The 25,991-nt window shown below is 50.3% G+C and overlaps 10 protein-coding genes across 10 annotated transcripts; 6 read left to right on the forward strand and 4 right to left on the reverse strand.

Moving 5' to 3' along the window:
* Window positions 1-35: 35 nt before the first annotated feature.
* N7489_002916 (pirin family protein) lies at window positions 36-1,154 on the reverse strand (the record flags this gene model as incomplete). The annotated part of the gene is made up of 1 exon (XM_056708671.1): window positions 36-1,154. The coding sequence occupies one exon, from the start codon at window positions 1,152-1,154 to the stop codon at window positions 36-38; it is 1,119 nt and encodes a 372-aa protein (XP_056572973.1).
* An 815-nt stretch (window positions 1,155-1,969) lies between these two features.
* On the forward strand, window positions 1,970-3,520 carry N7489_002917 (PRKCSH domain-containing protein; the record flags this gene model as incomplete). The annotated part of the gene is made up of 2 exons (XM_056708672.1): window positions 1,970-2,083; window positions 2,144-3,520. The coding sequence occupies 2 exons, from the start codon at window positions 1,970-1,972 to the stop codon at window positions 3,518-3,520; spliced, it is 1,491 nt and encodes a 496-aa protein (XP_056572974.1).
* Window positions 3,521-4,355: 835 nt separating this feature from the next.
* Window positions 4,356-7,856, forward strand: N7489_002918 (cytoskeletal protein-binding protein SLA1; the record flags this gene model as incomplete). Its single annotated transcript, XM_056708673.1, has 3 exons — window positions 4,356-4,553; window positions 4,628-7,772; window positions 7,831-7,856. 3 exons carry the CDS (start codon window positions 4,356-4,358, stop codon window positions 7,854-7,856), a joined length of 3,369 nt encoding a protein of 1,122 aa, XP_056572975.1.
* A 1,698-nt stretch (window positions 7,857-9,554) lies between these two features.
* On the reverse strand, window positions 9,555-11,606 carry N7489_002919 (putative C6 transcription factor; the record flags this gene model as incomplete). Its single annotated transcript, XM_056708674.1, has 1 exon — window positions 9,555-11,606. One exon carries the CDS (start codon window positions 11,604-11,606, stop codon window positions 9,555-9,557), a length of 2,052 nt encoding a protein of 683 aa, XP_056572976.1.
* A 546-nt stretch (window positions 11,607-12,152) lies between these two features.
* Window positions 12,153-13,372, reverse strand: N7489_002920 (phosphosulfolactate synthase; the record flags this gene model as incomplete). Its single annotated transcript, XM_056708675.1, has 6 exons — window positions 12,153-12,645; window positions 12,709-12,791; window positions 12,863-12,942; window positions 13,001-13,038; window positions 13,098-13,135; window positions 13,187-13,372. The coding sequence occupies 6 exons, from the start codon at window positions 13,370-13,372 to the stop codon at window positions 12,153-12,155; spliced, it is 918 nt and encodes a 305-aa protein (XP_056572977.1).
* A 1,459-nt stretch (window positions 13,373-14,831) lies between these two features.
* Window positions 14,832-16,270, forward strand: N7489_002921 (phosphatase PAP2 family protein; the record flags this gene model as incomplete). Its single annotated transcript, XM_056708676.1, has 3 exons — window positions 14,832-15,212; window positions 15,274-15,796; window positions 15,864-16,270. The coding sequence occupies 3 exons, from the start codon at window positions 14,832-14,834 to the stop codon at window positions 16,268-16,270; spliced, it is 1,311 nt and encodes a 436-aa protein (XP_056572978.1).
* A 1,821-nt stretch (window positions 16,271-18,091) lies between these two features.
* N7489_002922 (uncharacterized protein) lies at window positions 18,092-20,063 on the forward strand (the record flags this gene model as incomplete). The annotated part of the gene is made up of 4 exons (XM_056708677.1): window positions 18,092-18,209; window positions 18,327-18,798; window positions 18,864-19,230; window positions 19,287-20,063. 4 exons carry the CDS (start codon window positions 18,092-18,094, stop codon window positions 20,061-20,063), a joined length of 1,734 nt encoding a protein of 577 aa, XP_056572979.1.
* Window positions 20,064-20,856: 793 nt separating this feature from the next.
* Window positions 20,857-22,245, reverse strand: ppmA (type 2C protein phosphatase PTC7; the record flags this gene model as incomplete). The annotated part of the gene is made up of 1 exon (XM_056708678.1): window positions 20,857-22,245. One exon carries the CDS (start codon window positions 22,243-22,245, stop codon window positions 20,857-20,859), a length of 1,389 nt encoding a protein of 462 aa, XP_056572980.1.
* A 553-nt stretch (window positions 22,246-22,798) lies between these two features.
* N7489_002924 (putative pre-mRNA splicing factor) lies at window positions 22,799-24,418 on the forward strand (the record flags this gene model as incomplete). The annotated part of the gene is made up of 2 exons (XM_056708679.1): window positions 22,799-22,877; window positions 22,932-24,418. The coding sequence occupies 2 exons, from the start codon at window positions 22,799-22,801 to the stop codon at window positions 24,416-24,418; spliced, it is 1,566 nt and encodes a 521-aa protein (XP_056572981.1).
* A 295-nt stretch (window positions 24,419-24,713) lies between these two features.
* Window positions 24,714-25,550, forward strand: N7489_002925 (J-type chaperone JAC1; the record flags this gene model as incomplete). The annotated part of the gene is made up of 1 exon (XM_056708680.1): window positions 24,714-25,550. The coding sequence occupies one exon, from the start codon at window positions 24,714-24,716 to the stop codon at window positions 25,548-25,550; it is 837 nt and encodes a 278-aa protein (XP_056572982.1).
* Between the last annotated feature and the right edge of the window lie 441 nt (window positions 25,551-25,991).

Consider the following 25,991-nt stretch of genomic DNA (forward strand, 5'->3'; position numbering starts at 1 on the left):
TATAACTCAAGAATATGCAAACCAATTCATGGTATTTACCCCATTCGCTTGCCAATCTCGCTCTGCCAGTTCCGAGTCCTCTCGAATCCATTAGAGGCAGTCTGGTAGTCGAGCATCGCTTGGTAAACTTCTTCCTGTGTGTTCAGCACAAAGGGCCCATACTGAACAACCTTCTGGTCCAGCGGCTGGCCAGCCACAAGGAAGATGCGGGCCTCCTTGTCGGCGTTATCCGGGACAGAGAGTTCAACGAAGTCACCCGTCTGCTCGAATTGGACGTTTGTGAATTCCTTCACAATGCGAGTGGAGTCATTCGAGCCAAACACAGTCTCACCAGCCAAAGTGTAGGCAAACGAGTTCCATCCCTGTGGCAGTGGCTGTGAGATACGACCACCAGGCTTGATGGTGATATCCAAGATCCAGACAGGGGTGTAGGCCAAGTCGCGCACGGAGTCAACACCGTGCGATTGGCCCGAGATGACCTTAATCTGGACGCGGCCCTCATCGACCGTGGCAAGGGGAATCTCCTCGGCGCGCAGATCACGGTAACGAGGCTCACAGAACTTCAGCTTCTGGGGCAGATCGACCCACAACTGCATACCGACATTGGGGCTACCGTCCGGGTTCTCGTGGGGCATCTCAGCGTGCATGATGCCGCGACCTGCGGTCATGAATTGCAGATCGCCGGCTCCGATGGTGCCCTTGTTACCGGCAAAGTCTTCGTGGTCAACACCACCGGACAGCAAATAAGTGATGGTCTCCTGACCGCGGTGGGGGTGGTCCGGGAAGCCGGCACCCTTACCGATGGTGAAGTGGTCGAGCATAAGGAAGGGGCTGAAGTTGCGGAGCTTTGCGGTTCCAATGGAGCGGCGCACACGAGCACCTGCGCCTTCTGCTTGCTCAATGGCGAGGAATGCCTGTCGGATTGCGCGAGGAACGGACATGTCTGTGATGGGGAAGACTGTGGGAGTCGGGATTTTCAAGTTAAGGTGGTTTGTCTGATTGGCAATGCTTTTTGTCCGAAGGTACTGTGACAGACTAGGAGCTTGTTGCTGGGTGAATGTCAGGAAAGAGTCTTTGAGAGAGTCTTTGATAGAAGGGTTATAGGCAAGGAAGATTGCTGTGATGCAAATTAAAAGTGGCAGAAGTAGTTTCATGGACGGAATGATGGCTATTTATATGTGAAGGAAGCGATTGAAAAGGGTAGAAGGTTCTTGGGAAAGAAATATTGTCAGCGTTAGTCAATCTCTCATAAATACTTCCGTACTCTTTGTAGTGTCCTGCCCAGGTACGGGGTAGTCATTCAATGCTTTGCAAGACATCAGTCAGCCCCAGTCCGACCAATGAACTGGCTTGGCTTTATTACCAACATCCCCATCAGCAGCCACTAATCAAAGAGCTAACCAGATATGGTTAGCGCTGGTACCTGATAAATGAGGTACTAATGCTGAGTTAAGCATTTCAAATCAGGTGACCGGGAAATTTGGGATCTATAAGCTATGAGTAATTAATTCTGTGGGTATAAGATGGATATACTCATGTTACATAATTTGATTACAATGATCTGAGTACCTAGGTACTGGGTATCCATATAGAAAAGGACCATTATATGTATCTGCTTCCATGTGTTCCCATCGGGATATCGGGACAAGATACTCCGTACTCCGTAGTACACAGTGCATTAGGCGTTATCAGATAAGGCCACGGAGCAGCTGCCGCTCTCCATTGCCCAAACCTGGCATGCGAGGACTACCTACTGTGTAGGCACTTCATTCATTCCAGCCTTGGACTTGTATGCTTCTGTCTTGATATACATACACTGATACCCATATGCGGTTGATTTACATGACATACCCTTACCATTGCTGAACTGAAGCTTCTTGCGACAAGCGCCTTTCGCGGGGAAGCTTCAGGATACCTGACTCCACAACACCTAGACTCAACTGTGTTATAATCTGATCTGTTCAAAGAGATGGGTCACTCAGCAAAGCTGTCGCCGTGGCTGGTGCTGGCCTGTGCTGTGTCCAGTGCGTGGGCAAATAAAAAGCCGTTCAACATTAATGACGATATTCTGGCTTATCCCCAGGTACGTTGGATATATCTTACACCGATTTGAAGCAAACCTAACGTTGGATATTTGTCGAAGTACCAAGTGACATTCCCTGAGGAGTATGTGCTTGAATCCCACGCCGAAGCATTGCTCCGGTCCCAGGCCAGCCCCAGCGCCAATGATCAGAACAATCCCCAAGTCTACATGGGCAAGGCTAAAGCAGACTCCACCGACCGGCCCGAGGATGTGAATCTATCTTCATTCACCTACGAAGAAATGATACTCGAGGATCGGCGACTCCTCTGCCAGATCCCACGTGTAACGAACGACGACCATAATACAACGAACAAGGAAAATAGCAAGGTTGAGGAGCAGAAGGAACTAGCTCGGGCAACAGATCGTGGTCTGGAACTCCTACGTGAAATGGAAGGGAAATGCATGTACTATTTCTCTGGCTGGTGGTCCTACTCCTTCTGTTATCAGAAGCAGATCAAGCAGTTCCATGCGCTCCCCGCTGGCCGTGGTATCCCGAACTACCCGCCCATTGAAGACCCCCAGACACATTCCTTCGTCTTAGGAAGATTTATCGGCGGCAAAGGCGAGGAAGAGAAACAACCTGCCAAAACAGATGTGGCAGAGCTTCACACAAAGGGTGGCTCCCGTTACTTGGTCCAGCACCTGCGTGGCGGGACCAAGTGTGATCTGACAGGACGGGAGCGCAAGGTTGAAGTGCAGTTCCATTGCCACCCACAATCGACAGATCACATCGGTTGGATCAAGGAACTCACCACGTGCTCTTACCTTATGGTCATCTATACCCCTCGTCTATGTGACGACGTCGCTTTCCTGCCACCACGGCAGGATGAGATACACACTATCGAGTGCCGTGAAATTCTGATGCCTGATGAAGTCACTGAGTGGGAAGCTATCAAAGAATGGTACACGACCAGCCAACTGGCCGATGCTGCTACAGACGCGGATGCTGATATCGCCCAATCCGAACTTCCGATTATTGGAGGAATTGAAGTTGGAGGCCGTAAACTTGTTGGTATGGAAGGCAAGATAATCGAAAAAGGACGTGTGGCATCCGCAGGCGAGGAGCGAGTGGAGGTGGTTGCGAAACGCGAGAATGGCGAGGTCCGGAAAATGTCAAAGCAGATTCTGAAAAAGTACGATATCGACCCGGAGAAACTGGAAGAGATGAAGAATCTACTGGAAGAGCAAGCAGAAGGCAAGGACTGGACACTGGAAGTCGTGGAAAGCAACGGGATGATCAAGTTCCAAGGCGTCCTTGAAGAAGACGAGGAAGACACTTGGAACGACAAGCCGTCAGAGAAACTACACGAAACCAAGGTGTCTGAAACCTCTGGCCAAAAGCCAAAACAGGAAACAGAGTCGGCCGAAAAGAAAAAGCACTCGAACAAGCCCGAGAAGAGCGAGGGCAGCGAGGAGACCTTTAAAGATGAACTATGATAGTGTATACTAGATCTTGTATATTTTGATATTTTCTTCAAGCCTGATATGAACGATATCGAGTTTCTCCTGCATTGGCAGCTAGTAAAGCGTTACTGGCCCACGTACCTTGTACGTTGGTTTTACTATAAAAGACTACATGCTCCGTACACATTCTAAACTTGGTGTATAGTACATTTGGTGGATATCTATACGCGTCCTATCCTAATTTTATAGACGGCTTTAGTGTAGTAAACGTTTTAAGGCCAGATACAGTCAATTTAACTGCAATCTCGCACATCTCTAGCGCTAATATGCCAATCAAGCTAAATCAAAAAACGGTATACTCTTGCCCATAGACATCTGCCCTTGCGGAGAGCTGAGTGCGCTCTGGATTGAAAAGGGCATAGTTTGCCGGAGAATCCAAATAACTAAAATAGAGTAATGACAAGAAAAGAAAAGAAGGCAAAAAACAAAAAAAAGGCCAAAGAATTCAGTTGGAGAGAATGTCAAAAACCACAGAGCATAAGGCAACGTGACTGTAAACTCCCTATCGCCTTGGCCCACTTTCCCGCCTCTCCCTAATCCAACCTATTTCCCTCCTCTTTCCCCCTCTCATTTCCCTTGCGTCTAGACCTTTTATCTACCTCCGCATTCGACATCTCATCCGCATTTCGATTTACCCCTGCTCCGCGCACGAAAGAAGCGCCAAGGCTGAGCATCGGCCAGCGCCGCCAATTACGGTCTCCCCCCAACTACATCACTGCGAAATCTAGAGCTGGCACGTTGACAGGCTGCCATTTGCAGCAGACCGTCATAATTGATCGGTGCCGTGGTACCTCGAGTTGTTTCCAATATGGGTTTCGTCGGTGTCTACTCGGCTGTGTACGACTACCAGCCACAGGGAGCGGGTGAACTTGATATTCGCGAGGGCGACCTCCTCTACATCTTGGAAAAGAATACGGATGATGACTGGTGGAGGGCGAAAAAGAAGGCTGGGCGGGAGGATGAGGACGAACCTGAAGGCCTAGTCCCCAATAACTATGTCGAAGAGGTGAGTCTCCGCAGATCGAATGAACCGGCGCGAGCCTCGCTGCATGAACAATTGCTGATACTAGATGAAATAAGGCGCAACCATCGCATAGAGCTACAGCCCTCTTCGACTATACGCGACAGACTGACGAGGAGGTTTCTTTCTCAGAAGATGCCGAGCTGATGGTGTACGACACCTCGGATCCAGATTGGACGTTGGTTGGAACCAACTCGGAGTATGGATTTGCGCCGTCGAATTACATCGAAATCATCGGGGATGCCTCCGCTGCAACGACTGCCCCTCCTCTACCTTCTGTTCAAGCCGAGCCTGCCGCGCCGACGCTTCCGCAGCGGCCGACGCAGACTGCCCCGGAAGAATCCGAGACATCGCCCGCCGGCTCTCCAGTTGATATGTCTCACAATCCCGCTGCTGCTGCGATTGCCAGCATCATCCACAAGCAGCATGCCCCTGCGGAAGCACCTACCGAGACGACTAGAGATGAGCCCCCGCCACCCAATCTTCCGGTTCGGCCATCGTACGACCAAGCAGAGGATCGTGAGGATTCTCCGCCACCCAACCTGCCGCGTCGACCACCTTCGCAACATGTCTCTCCGCCTATAGAACATTACTCGCCTGACCCAACCCCACCACCCCGTCCTCAGCAGGCGGCGCCTGCTATGGGTCGTGATGGGACACATGTCAAAGAATCTCCCCCTTACAACCGAGCAGGTGAAATGACGCCTCGGTCACCTTCTGGCTATCATATCTACAACATCAATGAGATGGTTGAAGTTATGGGCAAGAGAAAGAAGATGCCAACTACATTGGGAATCAACCTGGCGACTGGAATCATCTTCATTTCTCCTGAAGGTGATGATCGGCAGAAAGAATGGAGCGCGGAGAAGCTCACTCATTACTCGATTGAAGGAAAACATGTCTTTGTTGATCTTGTCCGGCCTAGCAAGAGCATCGATTTCCACGCAGGTGCCAAAGACACTGCCCATGAGATTGCAGCGGCACTCGGCGAGATCGCTGGTGCCTACCGGGCAGAAGGATTGCGTGAGGTGATCGAGGCAGGAGAAGGTGGCGGTCAAAAGAAGGGGCAGATCCTGTATGACTTCATGGCGCAAGGCGATGATGAAGTTACAGTAGCTGTGGGGGACGAGGTCATTGTCCTTGATGATACCAAGTCCGAAGAGTGGTGGATGGTGCGGCGATTGAAGAACAACAAGGAGGGTGTTGTCCCCAGTAGCTACGTTGAAATCACAGGATTGGTACCGAAGGCGCCGCCAATGCCTAGCGAACCAGGCCTGTCGACTGTGGAAAAGAACCGGATGGAGGAGATGAGGCTGTCCAAACTTGCAATGGGCAAGTCACGGACGGACTCGATGGATTCCTCTGACCGCCACAGCAAGAGAGACAGCAAAATCAAGTCGAAGCCTGATCCGACTAAAGTGCGAAAGTGGACGGATCGGACCAAGGACTTTACAGTGGAAGCCCAGTTCATAGGTCTCCAGGATGGTAAAATCCAGCTTCACAAGGTCAACGGTATCAAAATTGCCGTCCCTGTCTCGAAGATGTCTGTTGAAGATCTCGAGCATGTCGAAAAGATCGCCGGTGTCTCATTGGATGAGGACAAACCTCTTTCAAGTATCCGACCTCGGGTCGGCATTAACAAGGATCCCAAATCCGGGGCTTCCAAGTCCGGGGCTTCTGTACAACGTTCCGACTACGATTGGTTTGACTTCTTCCTTAAGGCTGGCGTTGGGCCACATCGCTGTGAACGATATGCACAGTCGTTTATCAAGGATTCCATGGACGAATCTGTGCTTCCTGACATTACATCTGACATCCTCCAGACTTTGGGTCTAAACCAGGGTGATACCTTACGAGTGATGAAGGTTTTGGATGCCAAATACGGCCGTACCCCCGACAAGTCCAAGTCTCGAAACGTCAGTTTCGGCGGCGAGGAAGTCATTGGCAATGGTGAGGACGGAGGGCAAGGCGGTCTGTTTTCCGGGCCTGGTGGTGTGCTGCGCAACAACACTCGTAGGGGCAGACCAACACCGAACGTTCAAGCTGGAGAGGTTGATCCCAAAGCGTTCGGACAGGGAGACGAACCTAAGTCACCAGACAGCTCGGCGAGCCCACAACCCCCTGCGGCAGCTGAAAAGCCTGCTGCAGCCGGATTTGAAGATGATGCTTGGGAGGTGAAACAACCGAAACAGCCTGCTAGGCCATCTGCAGCCACCCCAACTCCGCCACCCGCGGCAGCTCAGGTCCCTCAGCCAACAGGGGCAATGGCGGATCTGACTTTGCTCCAAACTCCTTTGCAGCCGACCCCGGCTCAGCCTACTACTCAGCCTACCACTCAACCTGCCCCGCCTATGCCTGCCCTACAGCCGCAGGCCACTGCTGTACAATCACCAGCTGTACAACAGCCTCAGCAAACAGGTGCTACTCCCAGTTTGTTTGCTCAAGTAGCACAAATAGGACAGCATCAACAAGGTTTCAGCCCTCAGCAGACTGGGTTCCAAGCACAGGCCAGGCAACGCCCTCAGGCCCCTCAGGCAGTTGGACAAAATTCACTTCTGCCTCCACCTCCGCCTCCACAGCGCCCACTGTCCGCGCCTCAGAATTTCTCGCAACAGCAAAACTCCTTTGGTCCTCCTCCATTGCAAGCTCAACTGACGGGCATTCCCCAGGCGGGTCCTCCTGTTGCTACTCCTGGCCAGAGTCTGAGCGAAATAAACCAGCAGCGTTACCAAGCTGCGATGCAGCCGCAAGCGACCGGATTTATGGGTCAAAACCAATACCAGAATGGTTTAATGCCGCAGCCCACAGCGTTTACTCCCCAGTCACAATTCGGTATCCAGCAGCAGCAGCAGCAGCAGCCGTTTGGTGGCCAGATGGCCCCTCAACAAACTGGGTTCCAAGGACTTGGGCCGCAGCCCACAGGCTTTGGTGGATACGGACAATTCCAACAGCCAATGCAGACTGGTATTAACTCTGTCCTTCCTCCTCCACTGCAACCACAACCCACTGGTGCCAATGGCTACGGCAACCAGTCCTACACATCTCCGCCCCCTGTGCCGCCAATTCCACAGCAACCAACAGCCACTCCTCTATCACCACAGAAGACCGGTCCGCCTCCCTCCGTCAGATTCGGTGTCAAGCCGGATGGTCCCAAGAAGCTTGAGCCACAGCCAACTGGACTCAGAGCCAATCTTTCCCAAGCCAGTAAGTGTTCTCTTGCCGCACAGATGATTGAAGTACCAGGAACTAACCGAATCGACAGCCCCCACTAATCCGTTCGGCTTCTAATCCACTTCTGCGTTCGCCCATACTGGACTGGCGTATATAATTCCGGTTTCCTGCCTCCCTATGTTGCCCTGAAGTTTTTGCTCATTCTGAGGGTTTGGATGTTCTTTTCACATATCGCGGCTTGCCCTTTCGCACCAGTGCCCTTGGAATCGACGCGTGTACATATCATGACCCTGGTCCCCGTTTTGACGCAGCGCGTATTGAAGCTCATGCCACGAATCCTCTTCGTCTTTTCCCCTTGCAAAAACCTCTGCACTTAGCGAGCTATCCATCCATATTCCTGCTCTGTGACAGATGTTATTATGCCTCTCATATCCTGCATTTTCCATTGTCTCTAGTTTACTGTCATATAAATCTGTCTATGGTGGATGCTTATTGTGTGGATTCCCTCTCTTTCTCCCCTTTCTTTTGTCGTTTGGATGTTACTTTATTTGCTCTTGTTTCTCTTCCTTGTTATCAGCTCATACATAATCCATGGAGTTGTTAGCAGTTAGCCTGATCTACTTACTTCATGAAGTAAACACTTCTAGGTACCACTACCCATATCTAACTCTTTCCTGTATCGTGAACATGGGGCATATCGAGAATTCACAATGGATGCATGGGGTAGACATCAGATGCAAGATCCATGGAAGCATCAGCGACCCAACTCAGAAGGGGTTCGTTCTATTACGATTCGAGTATAAACACAGCCCGAATGTAACTTGCAGCTGGATCATACAAGCTCCCGGAAACCCTAAACCTAGGATATCTACATCACTGGATACCGGGGTTTCCCATACACGATGGCTATGGGATACAGCCCTGAGCCACGTAGCAAGTTCCCTCCATTCAAAGCTCCCAAAGTCAGTCTCGTACCCCGTGAATGTAGCCCCGACGGGGGCCAGCTGCTGTGAGCTTCTGCAGTGCCCAATGCAACGACCAGGCACGGCACGGCATAAGCGGCACCAATCGGACGGTAGCGGAAAGCCAACTCAGCCTCGTTGATAATTTGCTCGGGAAAAGAAGGTCGACTCATCGGCAAGCATGGCGTTATCGGAATCGAGTGCACGGAGGGTAGTATTTAGAAGAAGCGCTAAAACAATGACCACAGTGTATGCTGCTTGATGGCGCGCTCGTCGACCAAGGGCCGGAGATGTATGGCCGGCTGGTTCAGTAGGCTGGTCTAGCTACGGATAGATGTTCTGTGCATCTTCTAAAATTCACTGTCCTATCTGGAGATATCTACAATTCTGAGTTGTCAATCTGGCGTTCTTGAATTGATAACGCTGTTTCCCGCTTCCCTTCACAGGGTGCAGCTGGAGGCACCGTGAGCAGGGTAGTTCGTCACACTATATTCATCAGCATTGATATTCAGCAATTCTCCGATAAACAAGGCAAAAGCAAGTGTGTAGTATATTGATATCTCTGGAGTTGAGCACAGAGGACACAAACCTGACAGTGCACCGCTTTCCCCTATTTGGTCAGTACATTCTGTTCTGTATAGATTCACGTAAAAAATAAATGGATTCTCCCTTTGGGGTATATATATCAACATGTCCAATTACACGGACAAAGTACGAGGGGAGTCTTCACATGATAATCATCCTTAGAAGATAACAAGACACCAGATCTGCGCCAGTACACCCGCTTTCCATCGCGTCTTTAGCCTTCAAAACACAATCCGTTTCCCAAGAAGCACCGGATAATCACGGCTCATCACGGTTCATCATCCCAGATGCCAAAGACTGGAAGATCCTCAGCCATATACAGCAGACCGTTATCCGGGAACATCACGTCAGAAAGTGGAGACGGGCCGGACACCGGGGGCGGGCCAGCAGGAATAGTCCCTCCAGGAGAGCAACCCACTGGGATGCCCGAGGTAGTCAACGCAGAAATGGCTGCATCATAGGACAAAGCTGCAGTGGGATCTGAGCCATTGCACAGGGCTTCCCAAACATCGTTGTCGGTTGAAAATTGAGGTTGAGGAGCTGGTTGGGAGGGAACATAGGAGGATGGAGTTCCACCGGGAACCTTTTCTGGGGAGGTAGGGGAGAGCGCATTTGCACTTGCAGATGCAGATGAGTGAATATCACTTGGGCCAGTGAAAGGTGGACCTCCCGGGGTCGGGGAGTTGCGATCCTCATCACCGCCCACTTGGCCGAAGAGCTGGTCAACCTGTTTGCTGCGCCTATTCATCCATTCTCGATTGCGCCGGGAAACGTATTCGGCTACAGCAGCGCGGAGGTATTTGGTAATCTGGAAGAAACGGCATGCGTGTGGATCGTGCGGGACAAATAGCCCTAGGAACCGTTCAGCTTTGTTCATTCCTTCTTCCAAGGGGAGGAGATTATCGTAGTCGGCGAAGAATGCAGCGCCGAGAACAATGACAGAGTTAAAAACGGAGTTGATCAAGAAGGGTAGTCGACGTGGAAGGGAGGTGTGATGGCTGAGATCATCGACCACGTCTAGACCTCGAAGTGCGGAATAGACACATGCATCGGCAAACAAGGATATCCGGGAGCTACCGTTTCGAGTTTCGGAGGATGAATCGAGTTTGCCTTTGACATACTGGGCAACACGGTATATGAGGAATGGCCGGGTCAACAGGATGATCGACCAGTAATATGACCCGAATACATGAGCTGCGGCTAGGCTGTTTTCCATGGATTTGTTTTCGAGCCGCTCAGACTGCGTTTTCAGGATCGCTGGGAGAGTGCGAACCCAAGCCCTGTGCTGGTTCGAGATTGTCTCTGCAACATTGATCGATATGACTTGCTTCATGTACACATCGGTCAGAATCCGTTCGAATATTCGACAAAGCGAAATCACCGCAGCAGAAAGCTGTTGACCTGCAGTCAAATGGTGTTGTGGCTCTACTGATACAAGCGCATCTTCACGTATGTCATAGTCGTAGTCTGAAGTTGCGGGAGGGCGTCCCAGGGAGGCGCTGAGGAATAAATCCATCATCCGAAGACTTTTCCAAACTCGCTCCCTCGCTCGGCGTTCACGTCCGCAAAAGAGCGCGTTTGCATCCTTGCGGTGGATTCCTACCGCATAGGCAGCACGTAAAGCAATCCCCAAATTCATAAATGCCCCATTGCGCCTGCATGCGCCGAGCATATACATGGAAACTAAAATGTATGATTGGATGGTGGATATGCTTGGGGTTTCCTGAAAGGCTGAGAACGCCAATTGACGACCGCTACCAAAATATTGTTCAGCTACTGTCTGATCAATATCGGAAACCTGAGCGCCAATAGCAAGGACAAGATAGAAGATAGAGCTAACGGTATCTTCGTCACCCGATGGGTTTGCAACCCAATTAGCTAGCCGTGGATGGAACTCTTCCAAATCAAATAAGTCAAGTAGCGGGTTCGTTGCAAGCACAAACTGACGAGCTAGTCGTTGGGCTTCGTCGTTGCTTGGTGGCGAAACCAGAGCCCCGGGCTGAGCGCTTGGGTTGCTCTGAAAGGCCTCGAGCATTGAGTGCCGTGAATTATCCTCGGTAAACTCACATCGACCAATGGAAGATGTAACAACACGGCGCAGACTCTGTAAAAACGACAAACTCGCCGAATCACCAATATACATAAACTTTCCCTGACCGTCGCGCAGAAGCCGCGCCACTTTCGGGACGGGAGCTGTCCCTTCCTTCTCATCCTTCTCCTGGCGTTCCATATTCATTCCTTGGTCTTCGAGGGAGTTCAGAAGGCGATCCATTGCCGTTTCGCGCTGCGGAGATGTTGCCATGCGCTCACTGAGCAACATTGTCGAGCCTTTGGCGTCTGGCTTGAGTAGGCGTGCGGGCCGATCCGAGAAATGGCATTCCGACTCCTTGTGTCTCTGAACGCATATTGTACAAGGTTGTTCACCGTTGCATTTCTGTTTTCGCCGTTTACAGCTGTCGCAGGCTCGTCGACATCGGAGCCGTGCTCCCGGGGTAGTGCTGGCCCGAGGCATCCCGATCACCGCACCCGCGTCGGTGAATAGGTCAGTTCACTTATCCGGAGTTTTGGAGGTATCCATAGGAGGCGTGAGATAATTTGAACCAATTGAGGCGGAAGAGGATTGATTTTAAGTCATTGCTGAGGTCTAATATAAAATGCTAAAGATCGTTTGAGTGCGGGCATCTGCTTTCCCCGGACTCCACTGTGTGACTAAGCAGATTCGGTCCCCCGCCCGGGGCGCCACCCGTGCACCCTGCCAGGCACCTCCAGGCTATACATAGATGAAATTGAATTCGAAAAGGATATCGCATTGAGATATTGATATGACATGAATACATGTGCTTCAAGTTTCAAATTCTTAAGAAGATTAGGGCCGGAACGACACTATCTTGCCCCAGGTATCGGCAGTGCCCCAGATGCCACGCCGCAGGCATTCTAACTGCACAATCTGGCTGTGATCCACAAACAGGTTGACATCAATACCGAACTCGCGAACGTACCAACTGAAGACCTTGGGATCTGCAGCTTCAAACATGACACGCTCAGGAGGAAGCTCCTTCATGATCCTCGACACCACATCAGTCCGCCAAGAGGTGACGTTTTCGGTGATACCCTCTGACTCGATCATCAATCGCTTCACACCGGCGTCGAGGAACCTCCGACCCAAGTTCACCAATTTGCCAGGGTCGGAGGTTCCAATCGCTTCAAGTCCTGAGGCAGGTGTGTCTCCGCCGGCTCCGAATTGAATCCCCAATTCAGGCTTTGGTTCCAGCTTGTATGAGTGGACTTTATCAATCAGGCGGAGCCAGTCATCCTCTGGGATGGACAGAAAACCAGAAGACAGTTCAATGACGTCGAGTCTATGTTGCCTAGTCAGATCTTGTGTTCTAGGCTCCGGGTCCTCGAGCTAGGGATGCACGTACCCAAGGTCCTTGCATTTTTTCAAGTAGCGGTCAAACACTGTACCCGGATCGGGGTGTGTGAGTAGATGTTCAGCCCATCCACCCTGAAACACGGAACCTGATGTCAAGAGTATGCTCCCAAATGCGCTAATTTGCTGGTGCAGGACAGTCTTACCGTTGAGATGTACACGCCGTGCTCATGGGCAAGGTCAACCAATTCCCGCAGTTGTTTTTCGTGGAATAGAGAAAAAGCACCTGGTTTTGTCTCAGCGCTGTCTTTTTTGGCGAGAAGCAAAGTCCTGTGGAGACTCACCTCCGGCAAATTTGAGACCATCTACGTGGTCGCCCATCCTATCAGCTGTTGTCAGATGCTATCTCGGTTGAATGGTTGGGACATTTTGGAATATTACGTTTCTAGGACATCTGCTAGATATCTTTTGCCCATGACCTGGTTTAGGTTAGCTCCGTGGGAAACGAGGACAAGTATGTGTTCACCTACAGAGTAGTATGGGCCACGGATCTCAGTGACTCCCTTCGTTCTGGGTTTGGCAGGTCTGGGGTTTGACCGCGCAAAGCCAAATCCATTTTTCTTATCTTGCAGGAGAGTGATTCCTTCATAAGCGTTCGGGGTGACAGAAAAGTGTCTGGATGTCGACAAAGCAGTGGCCACTGATGGGCGGCTCATTGCACGTCCGATTGTAAGTGGATTAACGAATGGCATATTGAGGTGTTGCTGTACCAGATGAGTTGAAGCCAGATGAAGCCAGATGAAGCCCGGAATGGAAATTTCATGTCTCAAATTAATGTAGAGGGGAAGGGATTGACGTCAAACATACTTCATCGGATTCCCTGTATCTCCATATTAGGGACCTTGCAAGGTTGGAAGAATATTACATCACTTAAGGAATACTATACAACATACATGTATAATATCATTGTACTATTATATTGGAATTATAGAAGATTGGAAAGAAAATATGTATGCATAATACATACTTGTTAATACTATATAGCACCGTGGTATACTAAAAGTACATCAACTAGTGCTAGCTATTTATTAGGAGTATTAAGGATCAGGAGATATATCCATACTCTGTACATCCTACATACACACATACATGGATGTACCTAGGTAGGTACATGTATGTACATGTAGAGAGGTGCTCTAAGGGGATCCGCATACTAATTGTGCCGAGCCCACCAACACGCCACTAACATAAGTATAACATCAATTTTCTCAACCGTTAAAAAGGGTTAGGGATATAATAAGATATTTCTATGTATATATGTATAATGTAAACGGTGCCCTGATTATATGCTATTTTACTATAGTATAAAATTCCTAGCATGTCACATGAGAGTACGTACTATGCCTTTATGCGATATTTATACGTGGCTTTTTTAAAAAGTGCGCTATCCACTTCCATATAATATAGTTAGAACTGATTTAGATAGACTCATATTAAACCCCGCCTGTTTTTTATTATTTTTCCTTTATCTAGCATAAGATGCTTATATTATGGTTAAGTATCTTTTGTATATAGTTGCCATACAAAATATACTTAATTTGCAAATCTGGGATGTGGTCGGGTGCACCCACTAGTTATGTACTCCGCCCTAGGCATCACAATTTTATGTCTTGGCTTCGATAATTTCCGATTTCCGAATACGACAAGAGGCCACATGTGTGTTGCTATATATAATTTTATGATCTATGCATAATTTTATGAGACATACACATATACACCGGTGATCTCCCCGTTATATCCAATCAAGATCCAGGATCTCAAAAATACGGTGTATGCTGTCTCCAGCCATTGCTCGCCAAGACAGCCTTATGGAAACTCAGCTTCGACATATTCGCTCGATACACCGAGGATATCCCAGAAGCAAAAAAAAAAAAAGGAAAAAAATAAAAAATAAAAAATAAAAAGAAGATGCAGTTGATTCGCTGTGGCTCCCCTCTTGGGCACCTGCCTTGGACCATTTTCGATTTTAAAAACAACCCAGATGACCTTTGATCCCTCTTCTCTGGTATCTCCATTTTCAAAAACCTCATTCTTAAAGTACTTGCATATCTATTGCTACTTTTTCCTTCCCCTTTCCCTTGTACTATCTAGGTTTTGGTTCCTTTGATACCCATCATGGGAGTTGGAACGGTTATAGAGCCGCTGGTGGTTATTGTTCTCTTGTTTGGAGGCACCTGGATAAACCGCTCTGTCGGATCATCCTCGACTCGGCGCTACAGCCGACGGAACTCGAATGACCTTCAACGAGCCGCTTCATTTGATTCTTTGGAATCGGGATACTCAAGTCAATCAACGAAGGATGGCCTGCTGGGCTCTCGGTCCCACTCCCCACAAGCCCCGGAAGATAGATGGCACAAGCGACAGGTTGGACTCCTAGGGTTGAATTTCGAGGTGTCATCGCCGAATACTATTGTGTTCCAAGATCGCTTGCTCAGCCGGTTGCTCCGCAAGTTTCCTTTCTTGGTGGAATGTTGGTATTGGGCTTTGGTTTACTGGGTAGGTTGATTTCCTCCTTCATTTTTGTCTTGGTCAAACTGATAACTTATAATGTGTGCAGACGTACCAACTCGGTCGAGCCTTTACCGCCGTGACTCTCAAGGATGACACCGTCGATGTCGCGAGGAGACACGCACTGCAACTAATCGTGATTGAGGAGAAGCTGGGTATGTTCTGGGAGATCTTGATTCAAAGACACTTCCTTCGCCAACCCCTTGTCATGCCTTGGATCAATTGGATATACTCCTTCATACACATTCCCGGGACAATCGCGTTTCTCGTCTGGCTCTATTACTACACTACCGTGCGGAATCGGATCGATGAGGCTCAGCCCGGAAAGCCCAAGGGTGCTGTGAGCGGGTCGCCTGCAGGCCCTCTTCTATACCAGGCCCGCCGGCGGACTTTGGCCGTGTGCAATCTGCTCGCTTTTGTGGTTTTCACTCTTTGGCCTTGCATGCCACCTCGGTTATTGAGTGACACAGCCCCGACAGGTGAAGAGGCGGACCTAGCCCGCAGTTATGGGTTCGTGGACACGGTGCATGGTGTCAATGGATCGGGCAGTGTTTGGACAGAAAACCGCTTCTGTAATCAATATGGCAAGTGTCGTCTGACGCGAATCCTCTCCATAGATCTTTGACTAACTCTCACCAGCGGCAATGCCGTCCTTGCATTTCGGCTACTCTCTGATGATTGGCCTCACACTGATAACAATCCCTTTACCACAGCATCATCGGCGCACAACCCGTACTCGGCTGATCCGTGCCCTGAGACTGAACATCCCATCATGGCGCCGCCTTGTTTGTGTCATACTCGGCTTCCTATATCCGTTTACCATCCTTGTGGCCATTGTTGCCACAGCCAACCATTTTATTCTGGATGCTGTCGCGGGAGCTCTTGTATGTGCCTTGGGGTGGTATTTCAATGGCATACTACTCAACCTGTTGCCACTGGAAGACTACTTCCTTTGCCTTGTCCGGATTCATAAGCCGGAACCGTCACATCTCGTCCCTGAAGAGGATCTCCCCAGTGAAAGTGCTCCCGAACATGCTTGCATCTGAGTTCACTCAGGGTATGGCATTTCATAGTTGGTTTGGCTTTGGATTCAGCGTCTTTGTTTTAGAACTTGATACCCTGTATGAAACCCCATCAGACCAGTCGGTTTGGTTTATAATCTCTGTATATGGACCTCCTACTTATTGTTACCTAGTTCTCTCATTCTCTCTGTGGGATTGACCAGCGTTCCATTCTACCTAAGTATGCACACGGTCAAAATGTTTATACAAGATTCTTTGTTTGCCGGAAGACTCTGAAAGAAGAGCATTTGAAGATGATTCAAATATTTTTCCTTTGTATATAGATAGCATAACTATCCCCGTACATACAAAGACAACCTGAGCATTATAACGCAAACTTCATATATGCCTTTCTGATCCATATAAATACCTGGGAAAAATCATCTCAGGAAAAGGCATGAAATCCCATCATCTCTGGGATGCACTTTACGGGCACAGAAATTTAGATGCGTTTAGGAACAAGAAATCAACTTGGGATTTATTTCATCCCCTCGTATTCGCCCCCCTCATTCAAATCAACAGCCCATTCAATATTTATCATACTGTGTTCGTTCAAGTATTACATGGTCATCAACACGTACACACCGCGAGTTAATATCGTGAGGATCACATTGAGGTACAGAGTCGCAAACTCCAAGGATGACCCTGGATGACCACGATCTGCTCACAGTTAGGTGATATTACACATCATTTTTTTCAAAAAGCATTTCATAATCATCGGTGCCCTACCTAGGTACCTTTCGATATATGTACCTCTATCGCTTTAGCAAATTGTCACTGCTTGCGAAGAGATACTTGCGCCTGAAGACCGTGATTGCATCGGTACTCAACACGAATACACAAGCTCTGGACCAGACTGTTGGTGTTGCTACAAAAGGAACACGTCACTCTTCTTGGAATTGTGGCCAGGCTGGTTTGAATCGATCGAACTGCTTGAAAAGAGCCTAACTTGGAGGAATAGGCTCTTCGGCACGTGCCCATGCCCCGAATATCTATACAAGACGCCTCTTGGCACTCTTCACAGGGTGCGCTATCATATGCCATCGACCTGTGAATGAATGAGAGATCAGAAGATATTCTGTAGAGGAAAGAAGGAAAGAACAAATTGACTCTCGCATGTCAATCGCCAATCGTTGCTCTTGCCCGGTGTTGTCCAGATATACGGTGATTGTGAAGGCACACAGTAAAGAGAGACGCCTGTTGGCTCTTCCAGCTGCTGTGTGTTTTATCAACCTGCCGGGGTATCAGAGGTGAGACACAAAGATTCACGGTGGTTCCTGCGCTTTGCGTCGAAAATATCAGCCTCTCCACGATCTTGATAGGCAATCCCACCATCCCACCAGGTGTCACTTGTCACTTGTCACTTGTCACCTCGCCTCCATACCTTTTACTCTTACGAGTTGATACTTGATACTCCGTATTCGCATCGTGCATACGTGCTCCAGTTGTGAAGCATCCATTGCATATTGACAAATTTGAAGAGGTACCTATCCAGAGATATCTCTACCTCCTACATTGTGCAACACTCCATTGTCCAAATACCAACCCCAAAACTGTTCAAATCTGAAAAGCGAAACAAATAAACCTCCCCAATCCACCTTACTGTTGTGTGGTGACTTGAAAAGTTGTGGCGTCATTGGGGTCTTCCGTTCTCAGACGCGTCTTGAAGTTCCCGCGCCTTTCGCGACTCTCTTTCTTCTCCACATCTCCTACCCTCCCCTGGAAGCTCCTCCCACCACCTCTCCCCAGCTTCTATCTACCCAATCGCCTAGTGAATTTTAACTCATCTCATCCCAGCTTGCCATCATGGCTGACGAATCCCCTGTGACTGCGCCCGCGGGCGACCAGCCCGAGCGCGCTACTGAACCCACTGTCTCCGAGAAGAAGTCTGAGGATGTGACTATGTCGGAAGACAAGCCTGCCGGTAAGCATCGACTGATTGATACCAATTAATCGTGTTGCGCCTCCATTTCTCTTCGCGGCGCCCCCGGTCGGGACATCCTATTTCTGTGCGACACCACTAACCTACTGCTTCTTCCAGAGACTGAAGCTGCGACCGACAAGAAGACGGACGCTGAAGCTGAGGCTGATAAGCCTGCTTCCTCCGATGAGGTTCCTGAGTCCAAGGCCGATGGCGAAGCCACTGAAGCTGCACCTGCCGATGCAGAGGCCGCTGCGCCCGCGGAGGCCAACGGAACCCCTGCCTCAGCGAAGAAGTCCTCCAAGAATCGCCGCGCCTCTACCGGTACTCAGAAACTGAGCCGCAAGAAGTCTCAGAGTCGCATCACCCACCTGGATGCTAAGCCAGGCCAAACCTATCTCGCCCGCCTTCGCAGTTATGCGCCATGGCCTGCTATCATCTGTGACGAGGACATTCTGCCACCCAGCCTGCTTGAAACTCGTCCCGTTACCGCCATGCAACAGGATGGATCCTACAAAGGCGATTATGCCGACGGTGGCAGACGCGCCCATGAACGTACCTTCCCCGTTATGTTCTTCGAGACCAATGAATTGTAAGTCGATCATCCGCACAGCCTCTAGGCCAGACGCGAACTTGCTACTGACTAATCTTTGATAGCGCCTGGGTTCCCAACACTAACCTGACTCCTCTTGACCCTGCCGAATGCAAAGATGTCTCCGAGAAGAACAAATCCAAGTCACTCATCAATGCCTACAAGGTTGCATCCGAGGGCCATAACCTTCAGTACTTCAAGAAGCTCCTGAATGACCACCAGGCAGCTATTGACCAAGAGGAGGCTGAGCTTGAAGCCCAGGAAGCGGAGAAGGCAGCCACCAAGGCCGCAAAGGAGGCGAAGAAGGGTAAGCGCAAGAGCAAGGGCGCTGAGACCGATGTCGAAATGGAGGATGCGGATGACTCCAAGAAGTCCAAGGCTCCTTCTAGGAAGCGCAAGAAGGATGTTGAGACTGACGCTGAAGCGGAAAAGGTATGTGTTACAGGATCATTGTGATGTTGACCTCGCTCATCTCACAAAATCAATAGCCCGCTAAGACCCCCAAGAACAACACAAAGCTGAAGTTGACCACTCCCAAGGCTCCCGCCGAGGATACTGGAAAGAAGACTCCCGCCAGCAAGACCAAGAAAACACCTGCCAAGAAGGCCAAGGCAGCTCCCGCTGCCAGCGACGAAGGAGACAGTGCCGATGCTAAGGAATCCGAGAAGCCCATTGACCCAGAGGAGATGAGAAAGAAGAAGGAGAAAGAGAGTACGCGATCCCCCATCTCCCCCGACGAGCCCGATCAGGCCAGCTTATACCTTACAGTTCTGTTCCTCCGTCACAAACTCCAGAAGGGTTTCATCTCCCGTGACCAACCCCCTAAGGAAGATGAGATGGCTAGCATGGCCAGCTACTTTGACAAGTTGGAGAAGCATTCCGACTTGGAGGTGTCGATCATCCGTTCGACCAAGATCAACAAGGTCCTTAAGATGATTGTCAAGCTCAACTCGATTCCCCGGGACGAGGAGTTCAACTTCCGTCACCGTGCCATGGCCATCTTGTCTAGCTGGAAGAACATCCTGGACGCGGACACTCCCGGCCCGGCGGACAAGGATGAGAAGCCTGCCGCTAACGGATCCAAGGAGGAGGATGGTGTTGAGACCCCCAAGCTGGAGACAGAAGAGGAAAAGGAGCCTGAGTCCAAGTCAACTAAGGATGTTGATTCCCCAATGCCCGACGCGGATGAGAAAGCCCCGGAGCCGGAGAAGGAGGAAAAGTCTGAGGAGAAGACCGAGGAGAAGCCCGCAGAAGCTGCTGCTTAAGTGGTCTAAGAATCACGACTCTGCGATGTCTGTTTTCTTACTCTTATCCATTTGCGGCCTCATTCATGTTCTCTTCTCTGTCTCTTGTTTCAATCTATGCGGTTCCGCCGGTTTGTTTCCTTTTTTGAATCTTTTTTTGTCACCTGCCGATGCAGTACTGGGTTACGGGGCTGGACCAACCAGCAAGGCTTTTTGAATTCAATTGAAAATGTGTGTTCTTGTTTTTTAATTGGCTTTTGCACATTGACCTGTGTCCTGGCCATGGAGCATGGGAGTTATCTGGCTCTGGATCTTTCCCAGGGGTTGTACGCCAATGGTCTCTTCGGTGCCCAGCCGGTTGTGCACGAAATCTCGCCCAGGGTATCGGAGAGAATGTAGTTTTATGACGTGGAAATGAACAGAAAGGTCCCCAAGAGTACGTATTGGAGATGCTAGGTCTTCACTGCATGTATTGAGCTCTTGAATACCAGTATCCATGATGGCTGTTCAGTAAATCAATACCTGGTAGGATATATGCTGGTAGGACATGTCTGAAAAGTCGATATCCATGCAATAATCAGGGTTATCTCCATTATAAAACCTCTATTTGAAAGTAGTCAACATATCAACGGGAAAGCATAAAATGCTTATATGCCCGGCTCTTTGCAAAATCAAAAAAAAAATCCTCGCCCCTTCTATATATATATATAGGGTTATATATATGCATGCAGTTATACACCATGCTCGAAAACAAATGAAGAAAACAGTATGACGCCGGTTCGATGAAAATGTCCAGATTCCCTGTCCAAATCCCTCATGCCTCACCCGCAGGAACGCTATCATCGACAGCAATGACAACCACAACGCAGATATCATCAACTTTCCCACCGCGGTAATAGTCACCGGGATAGTAGCGCTGAGCCTCCTTAGCAAAGGGCCCATCGCGGCGATAATCGACACTAGCAATTTTCGCCTCGCCAGCAATCGTCGCGGCGAGAACAGACTGCAAAGTGACCCCATCCTCGGGTCCAGACTCGGTATTAGCCGGGTCCTTGGAAAGCGGCGAGCCTGGCGGAGTAGGAAGAGCATGAGCCAATCCACCTGGCGCAGCCAGCGCACGCAGGTTCTCCGAGACCCCAACGCCAGACTCCGTAGCCGTCCATGCCCCAGTCATAATCATCCGGCTGGTGACAAGCTTGAGAATATCCTGATTATTGAGATTATCAAAAACGCCATCGGTAGCAACCATGAGCACATCCCCATGCTGCATCTGCACATTCGTAACGGATGCATCACGGGGGAAATCCTCCAAAAACGCCCCGCCAAAGACAGACGCCTGGGCGCGCATACGTGGCGGGATCACGCTTATCTGGTACGGGGTGTTGAAACCATGCGTCTGCGGAATCGAGTAATGGTGGACCGCCGCCCTCCTCAACAACACCGAGCCCGAATCACCCAAATTGGCCAACTCCACCCGTCCATCCGGCAGCGCGACGCCAACAGAGGCCGTACTCCCACCTGCGCGGATTGATGGATCCGCCACGACCTGGTCATACCCGGCCTGTAGGAGGTATTTGGGGCGCAAGCGCTCGGCAGGCTCGTGCCAGGTCTGCGCGGTGTGCGCCATGTAGTTGCACAGACCGTGGGAGAAGTCTGCCGGGTCGACGCGGGATTCTGTCCAGCCGCCTACGCCGTCTGCGACGCCGAAGGCGACAGCCTCGGCGTTTGTGTCTTGGTGGTCTGAGATGCGGTTTCCGATACGGGATACGAAGAAGGCGTCTTCGCCGGAGTCTGGGCGGTTGCGGCGACGGCTGACGGAGTTCTTGTCCTTTGAGACGCCTAGGGCGTCTGCGGTGGGGTCGAAGTTATATGCATTTTTGATGGGGTGGAAGCGGCGGCCTTTCCCGGAGGAGGAAACGGCGACACGGTATGAGAGTTTCGTGGGGGAGGGTTTTTCGAAGTGGGTTGTTGGGGTTGCGTGGAAGGCTCGGCGGGAGGGATGGCGGGTTAGGTTCAGGCTTAGATGGGTGTCTGGTCTGGCTCTTGCGGCGTGGGAGGAGAAGCGGACATGTTGGGTTTTGAACAACGAGGAAGTGTATATGCTCGGATTGGCGGAAACTGAGTAGACGCCGTCTCTAACGATGGCTTGTAGGCTACTGCAGGCGGAACTGCAGGCTCTACACGAAACGCTTGGCGGGATCATCGCAGGACTTGGGGTTATGTATAGTTCCCTCGTGGAGAATGGGCCTCCTATTTGGGGGCGAGAGAACAAGATGAGAGGAATGAGAGGTATAAAGAGAGAACCAACAAGCCCAAAAAAAAAAATCAAAGGAGCTGCATCGAATCTCAACGGATAAGACAGTACCCGCCCTTATCGCCCGACCGCCTGGCGTCATTGATTTTTCTTGGATACCCGATTTCTCAGGCAGAAATTGTTAACCCGTATGGAGTTGAACGTGTAGGAAAATAGACCAAACGAAATGAGTACTACTATTACCCTCTTACGTAGTTGAATTCGGATATTTACAACTCCCTCAGACGTGAACTTGTATGCCCTTCAATGCGATACCGCCAAGGTCTATCAAATATTCTGCCGCCCGCAACACTTTCTCTCCCGCCCGCAACACTTTCTCTCCCGCCAACCTTTTTCTCTTCACTACAAGATACCCCAGTTATTTTTTTTTACCCAAGCGCCGAATCTTAATTAATCTACATTTTGAGCCATTGGAGAAGCTTAAGCTTCCGAGTTGCCCAATATGATGCACCCAGCGCGACAGGCTTATGTCGAGGAGACGGAGGACACAGACATGGGGGGCATCAGCTATGCTGATCTTCGTGAGTCGTTATCAAACAGCTTTTTTTGGGGTAAACCTACTAATAGAACTATAGCGATGGACCAAGACTATGATATGCCCACTACCGCAGGGGGGATCCCAAGCGAGCGGGCCTCCGCCATTCTATCGCAATTCGAACGGAAACGTAGAGCAGCAGCTATGGTGGTTCCAACAGATGACACACGAGTGCGCGCACGACTACGAGAGCTCGGAGAGCCCATTACCCTATTCGGCGAAGGACCATCAGAGCGACGCGATCGTCTACGTGAACTGTTGACCGACATGGCGGAGCAACAGGGCGGAGTCGAGATAGAAATAGAAGAAGCCGAGGAGGAAGGGGAACAGCAAGAAGAATTCTTCACAGAGGGTGGGAACGAGTTACTCGAGGCGCGGAAAGATATTGCGCGCTATTCTTTGCCGCGCGCAAAGGCTCGAGTGGCCCGGCTCAAAGACGAATCCACAATTCCACTTCGAACGCATGTCAAGCATCGCAAAGCCGTCAAGGAGAAGCTACAAGGGTTTGATCTTTACGGATCTCAGATTGCTGGCGATCGTCCGGTTAGCATTTGTCGATTCGCGCCGGATGGGCAAACAATCGCTGCTGGGAACTGGAGCGGTGGGATCAAATTGCTCGGCGTGCCCAATCTGGAAGAAAAAGCGAGTTTCAATGCGCATACGGATCGAGTGGGTGGTTTGTCGTGGTTCCCCGGCGCCACTCTACCCACCGCGAATGTCTCACCCTCAACTGTTAATTTGATCTCCGGAGGCGGCGAAGGAAACCTTAACCTCTGGGCCCTTGATCAGGAAAAGCCGCTGGCTACGTTATCTGGTCACTCGGGGCGTGTGTGCCGTACCGAGTTCCACCCTTCAGGTCGTTATGCAGCATCGGCATCCTTCGACAGCTCATGGCGGCTGTGGGATGTTGAAACAGCCACTGAGCTGCTGCTCCAAGAAGGCCATTCGCGAGAGGTATATACAGTGGCGTTCAACAGTGATGGCTCTCTTGTGGCTAGTGGTGGATTCGACAGTATCGGACGTATCTGGGATCTGCGGACAGGGCGCAACGTGATGATCCTCGACGGCCACATTCGCGAAATCTACGGTATGGACTGGGGCGTTGATGGACACCGGGTGCTGTCTGGTTCCGGTGATGGATGGGTCAAATGCTGGGACTTGCGACAGATGAAAGAGACGGGCGGGATTGGTGCGCATAAGAGCGTGGTATCGGATCTCCGCTGGTACAAGGGTGCAGAGGCTGCGTCCTTCTTGCCTTCTACAGATGGTGGGATGGACATTGATGGCGCTCCGCCAGCTGCAGTGGATAAAGCAGCGGAGGCACCCTCGCCCAAGAAGTCGGGTACGTTCTTTGTTAGCAGTGGATTTGATAAGAGCGTCAACATTTTTAGCGCGGATGACTGGTCCCTCGTGAAGTCGCTGAGTGGCCACTCGGGTAACGTTCTCAGCACGGATGTCAGTGACGATGCGAAGTGGATTGCTAGCTGCGGTCACGACCGTACAGTTAAGCTTTGGGGGATTGAATGATTCGGGTTCATATGTTGGCTCTTCAACTATCTGTCTTGTGCCTCCTAATTGGAAATTGCATACAACTGAAAGTACAGCATGTAATTTGTTGAATAAGTCGAATATCCAGGTCGATATCGATATCCTTCCTTTCCTGTCCAATGTATCAAGAGATGTACCTGTACCTAGTCCCTGGTCGATCACGTGGCAAATGCGGGGATGACGTAAAGCGGTATGCCGAGGGCTTTTTATCGACCGTGAAGTTATAAGCCCTTCCCTTGACCTTCCCTTGACCATTAAAACAACTACATAAGTCATGGCTTTCCGTCCACAGAGAATTGCACAGCATCTCTCTCGCACAGCAACCCCACGGTCTCTCCCACGATCAACCCAGTCGCTATCAAACACAAGCCAAGATGCATGCCTGCTCTGCCGATATCGCCAGCCAGCGCGAGGGCTAACAACCCTCCCAACACGTCGAACTCCCACAAACCAGGCCTTCATGACGCACCGTCGCTCTTCTTCAACGGAAGCCTCCAAGCCAACAGAAGCCAACAAAACTACTCTCGCCGGCGCGCCAGACATAACCAACCACTACACGGTCTTCCCTCAAACGCTACCGGCAGGCCCGCCACCAGGCTCGGCATTCGCAATCTCAACCAGCGATCTCCGCCGCGAATTCCTGCAACTGCAAGGCCTTGTCCACCCTGACAAATACCCGAACGGAGCGGAAAAGCAGCTCGCCGAGGGTCTCTCAGCACGGATCAACGAAGCGTACCGGACACTCCTGGACCCGCTGCAGCGGGCACAGTACATTCTACGGGAATGGCACGGGATTGACGTGACGGCGGAGGACGCGTCGACTAAGCATGCGCTTGATGCGGAGACGCTGATGGAGGTTATGGAGGTGCAGGAGACTATTGAGGAGGTTGGGGATTCTGCTGAGGCGGAGGTGCAGATCAACGAGCTTAAGAAGGAGAATGAGGGAAGGGTTGTTGAGTGTGTGAATAGGCTTGGAGAGGCATTTGAGAAGGGGGATTTGGAGGCTGCGAGGAAGGAGTGTATTCGGTTGCGGTTTTGGTATAGTGTTGGTGAAGGGTTGAGGGAGTGGGAGCCTGGGAACACGCAGATTCGGTTGATGCATAGTAGTTAATAGGTGGTTTATTTTTGTATATTATTTTGGATTTGTTTTGGATATATAGTTGATAGACTACCCTACTCTTTTACATAGAATATTGGATGTATGAAATGTGATTCGTTGTATATCCTAAAGGTGGCAATCATATTGGATTTGCTGCTTCTCTTCGATAGGACAGCGGAATAAGCTTGTTTCAAGGAAAAGAGGGGCGAGGAATATATTCAACCTGTAGCAGAAAAGGCACTTCGAAGGCTGTCATGTCTATTTTCGTAAATGTCCGTCAATATATTTGGTAAATGTCATTGCTAATCCAACCTCGGTATAGTTAGGCACCTTTTTAGGGCTCCGTTGTACAACTGTTGACCGCTACATCCAAAATATCCAAAATATCCAAAACATCTCAAACATCCAAGACAAATCAAAATAAAAAATAAGTGAAGCTTCAAATTCCAAGCC

This window comes from Penicillium chrysogenum (assembly GCF_028827035.1).
Source record: "Penicillium chrysogenum strain IBT 35668 chromosome Unknown utg000001l_segment0_segment0, whole genome shotgun sequence".
In the NCBI taxonomy this organism is placed as follows: domain Eukaryota; kingdom Fungi; phylum Ascomycota; class Eurotiomycetes; order Eurotiales; family Aspergillaceae; genus Penicillium; species Penicillium chrysogenum.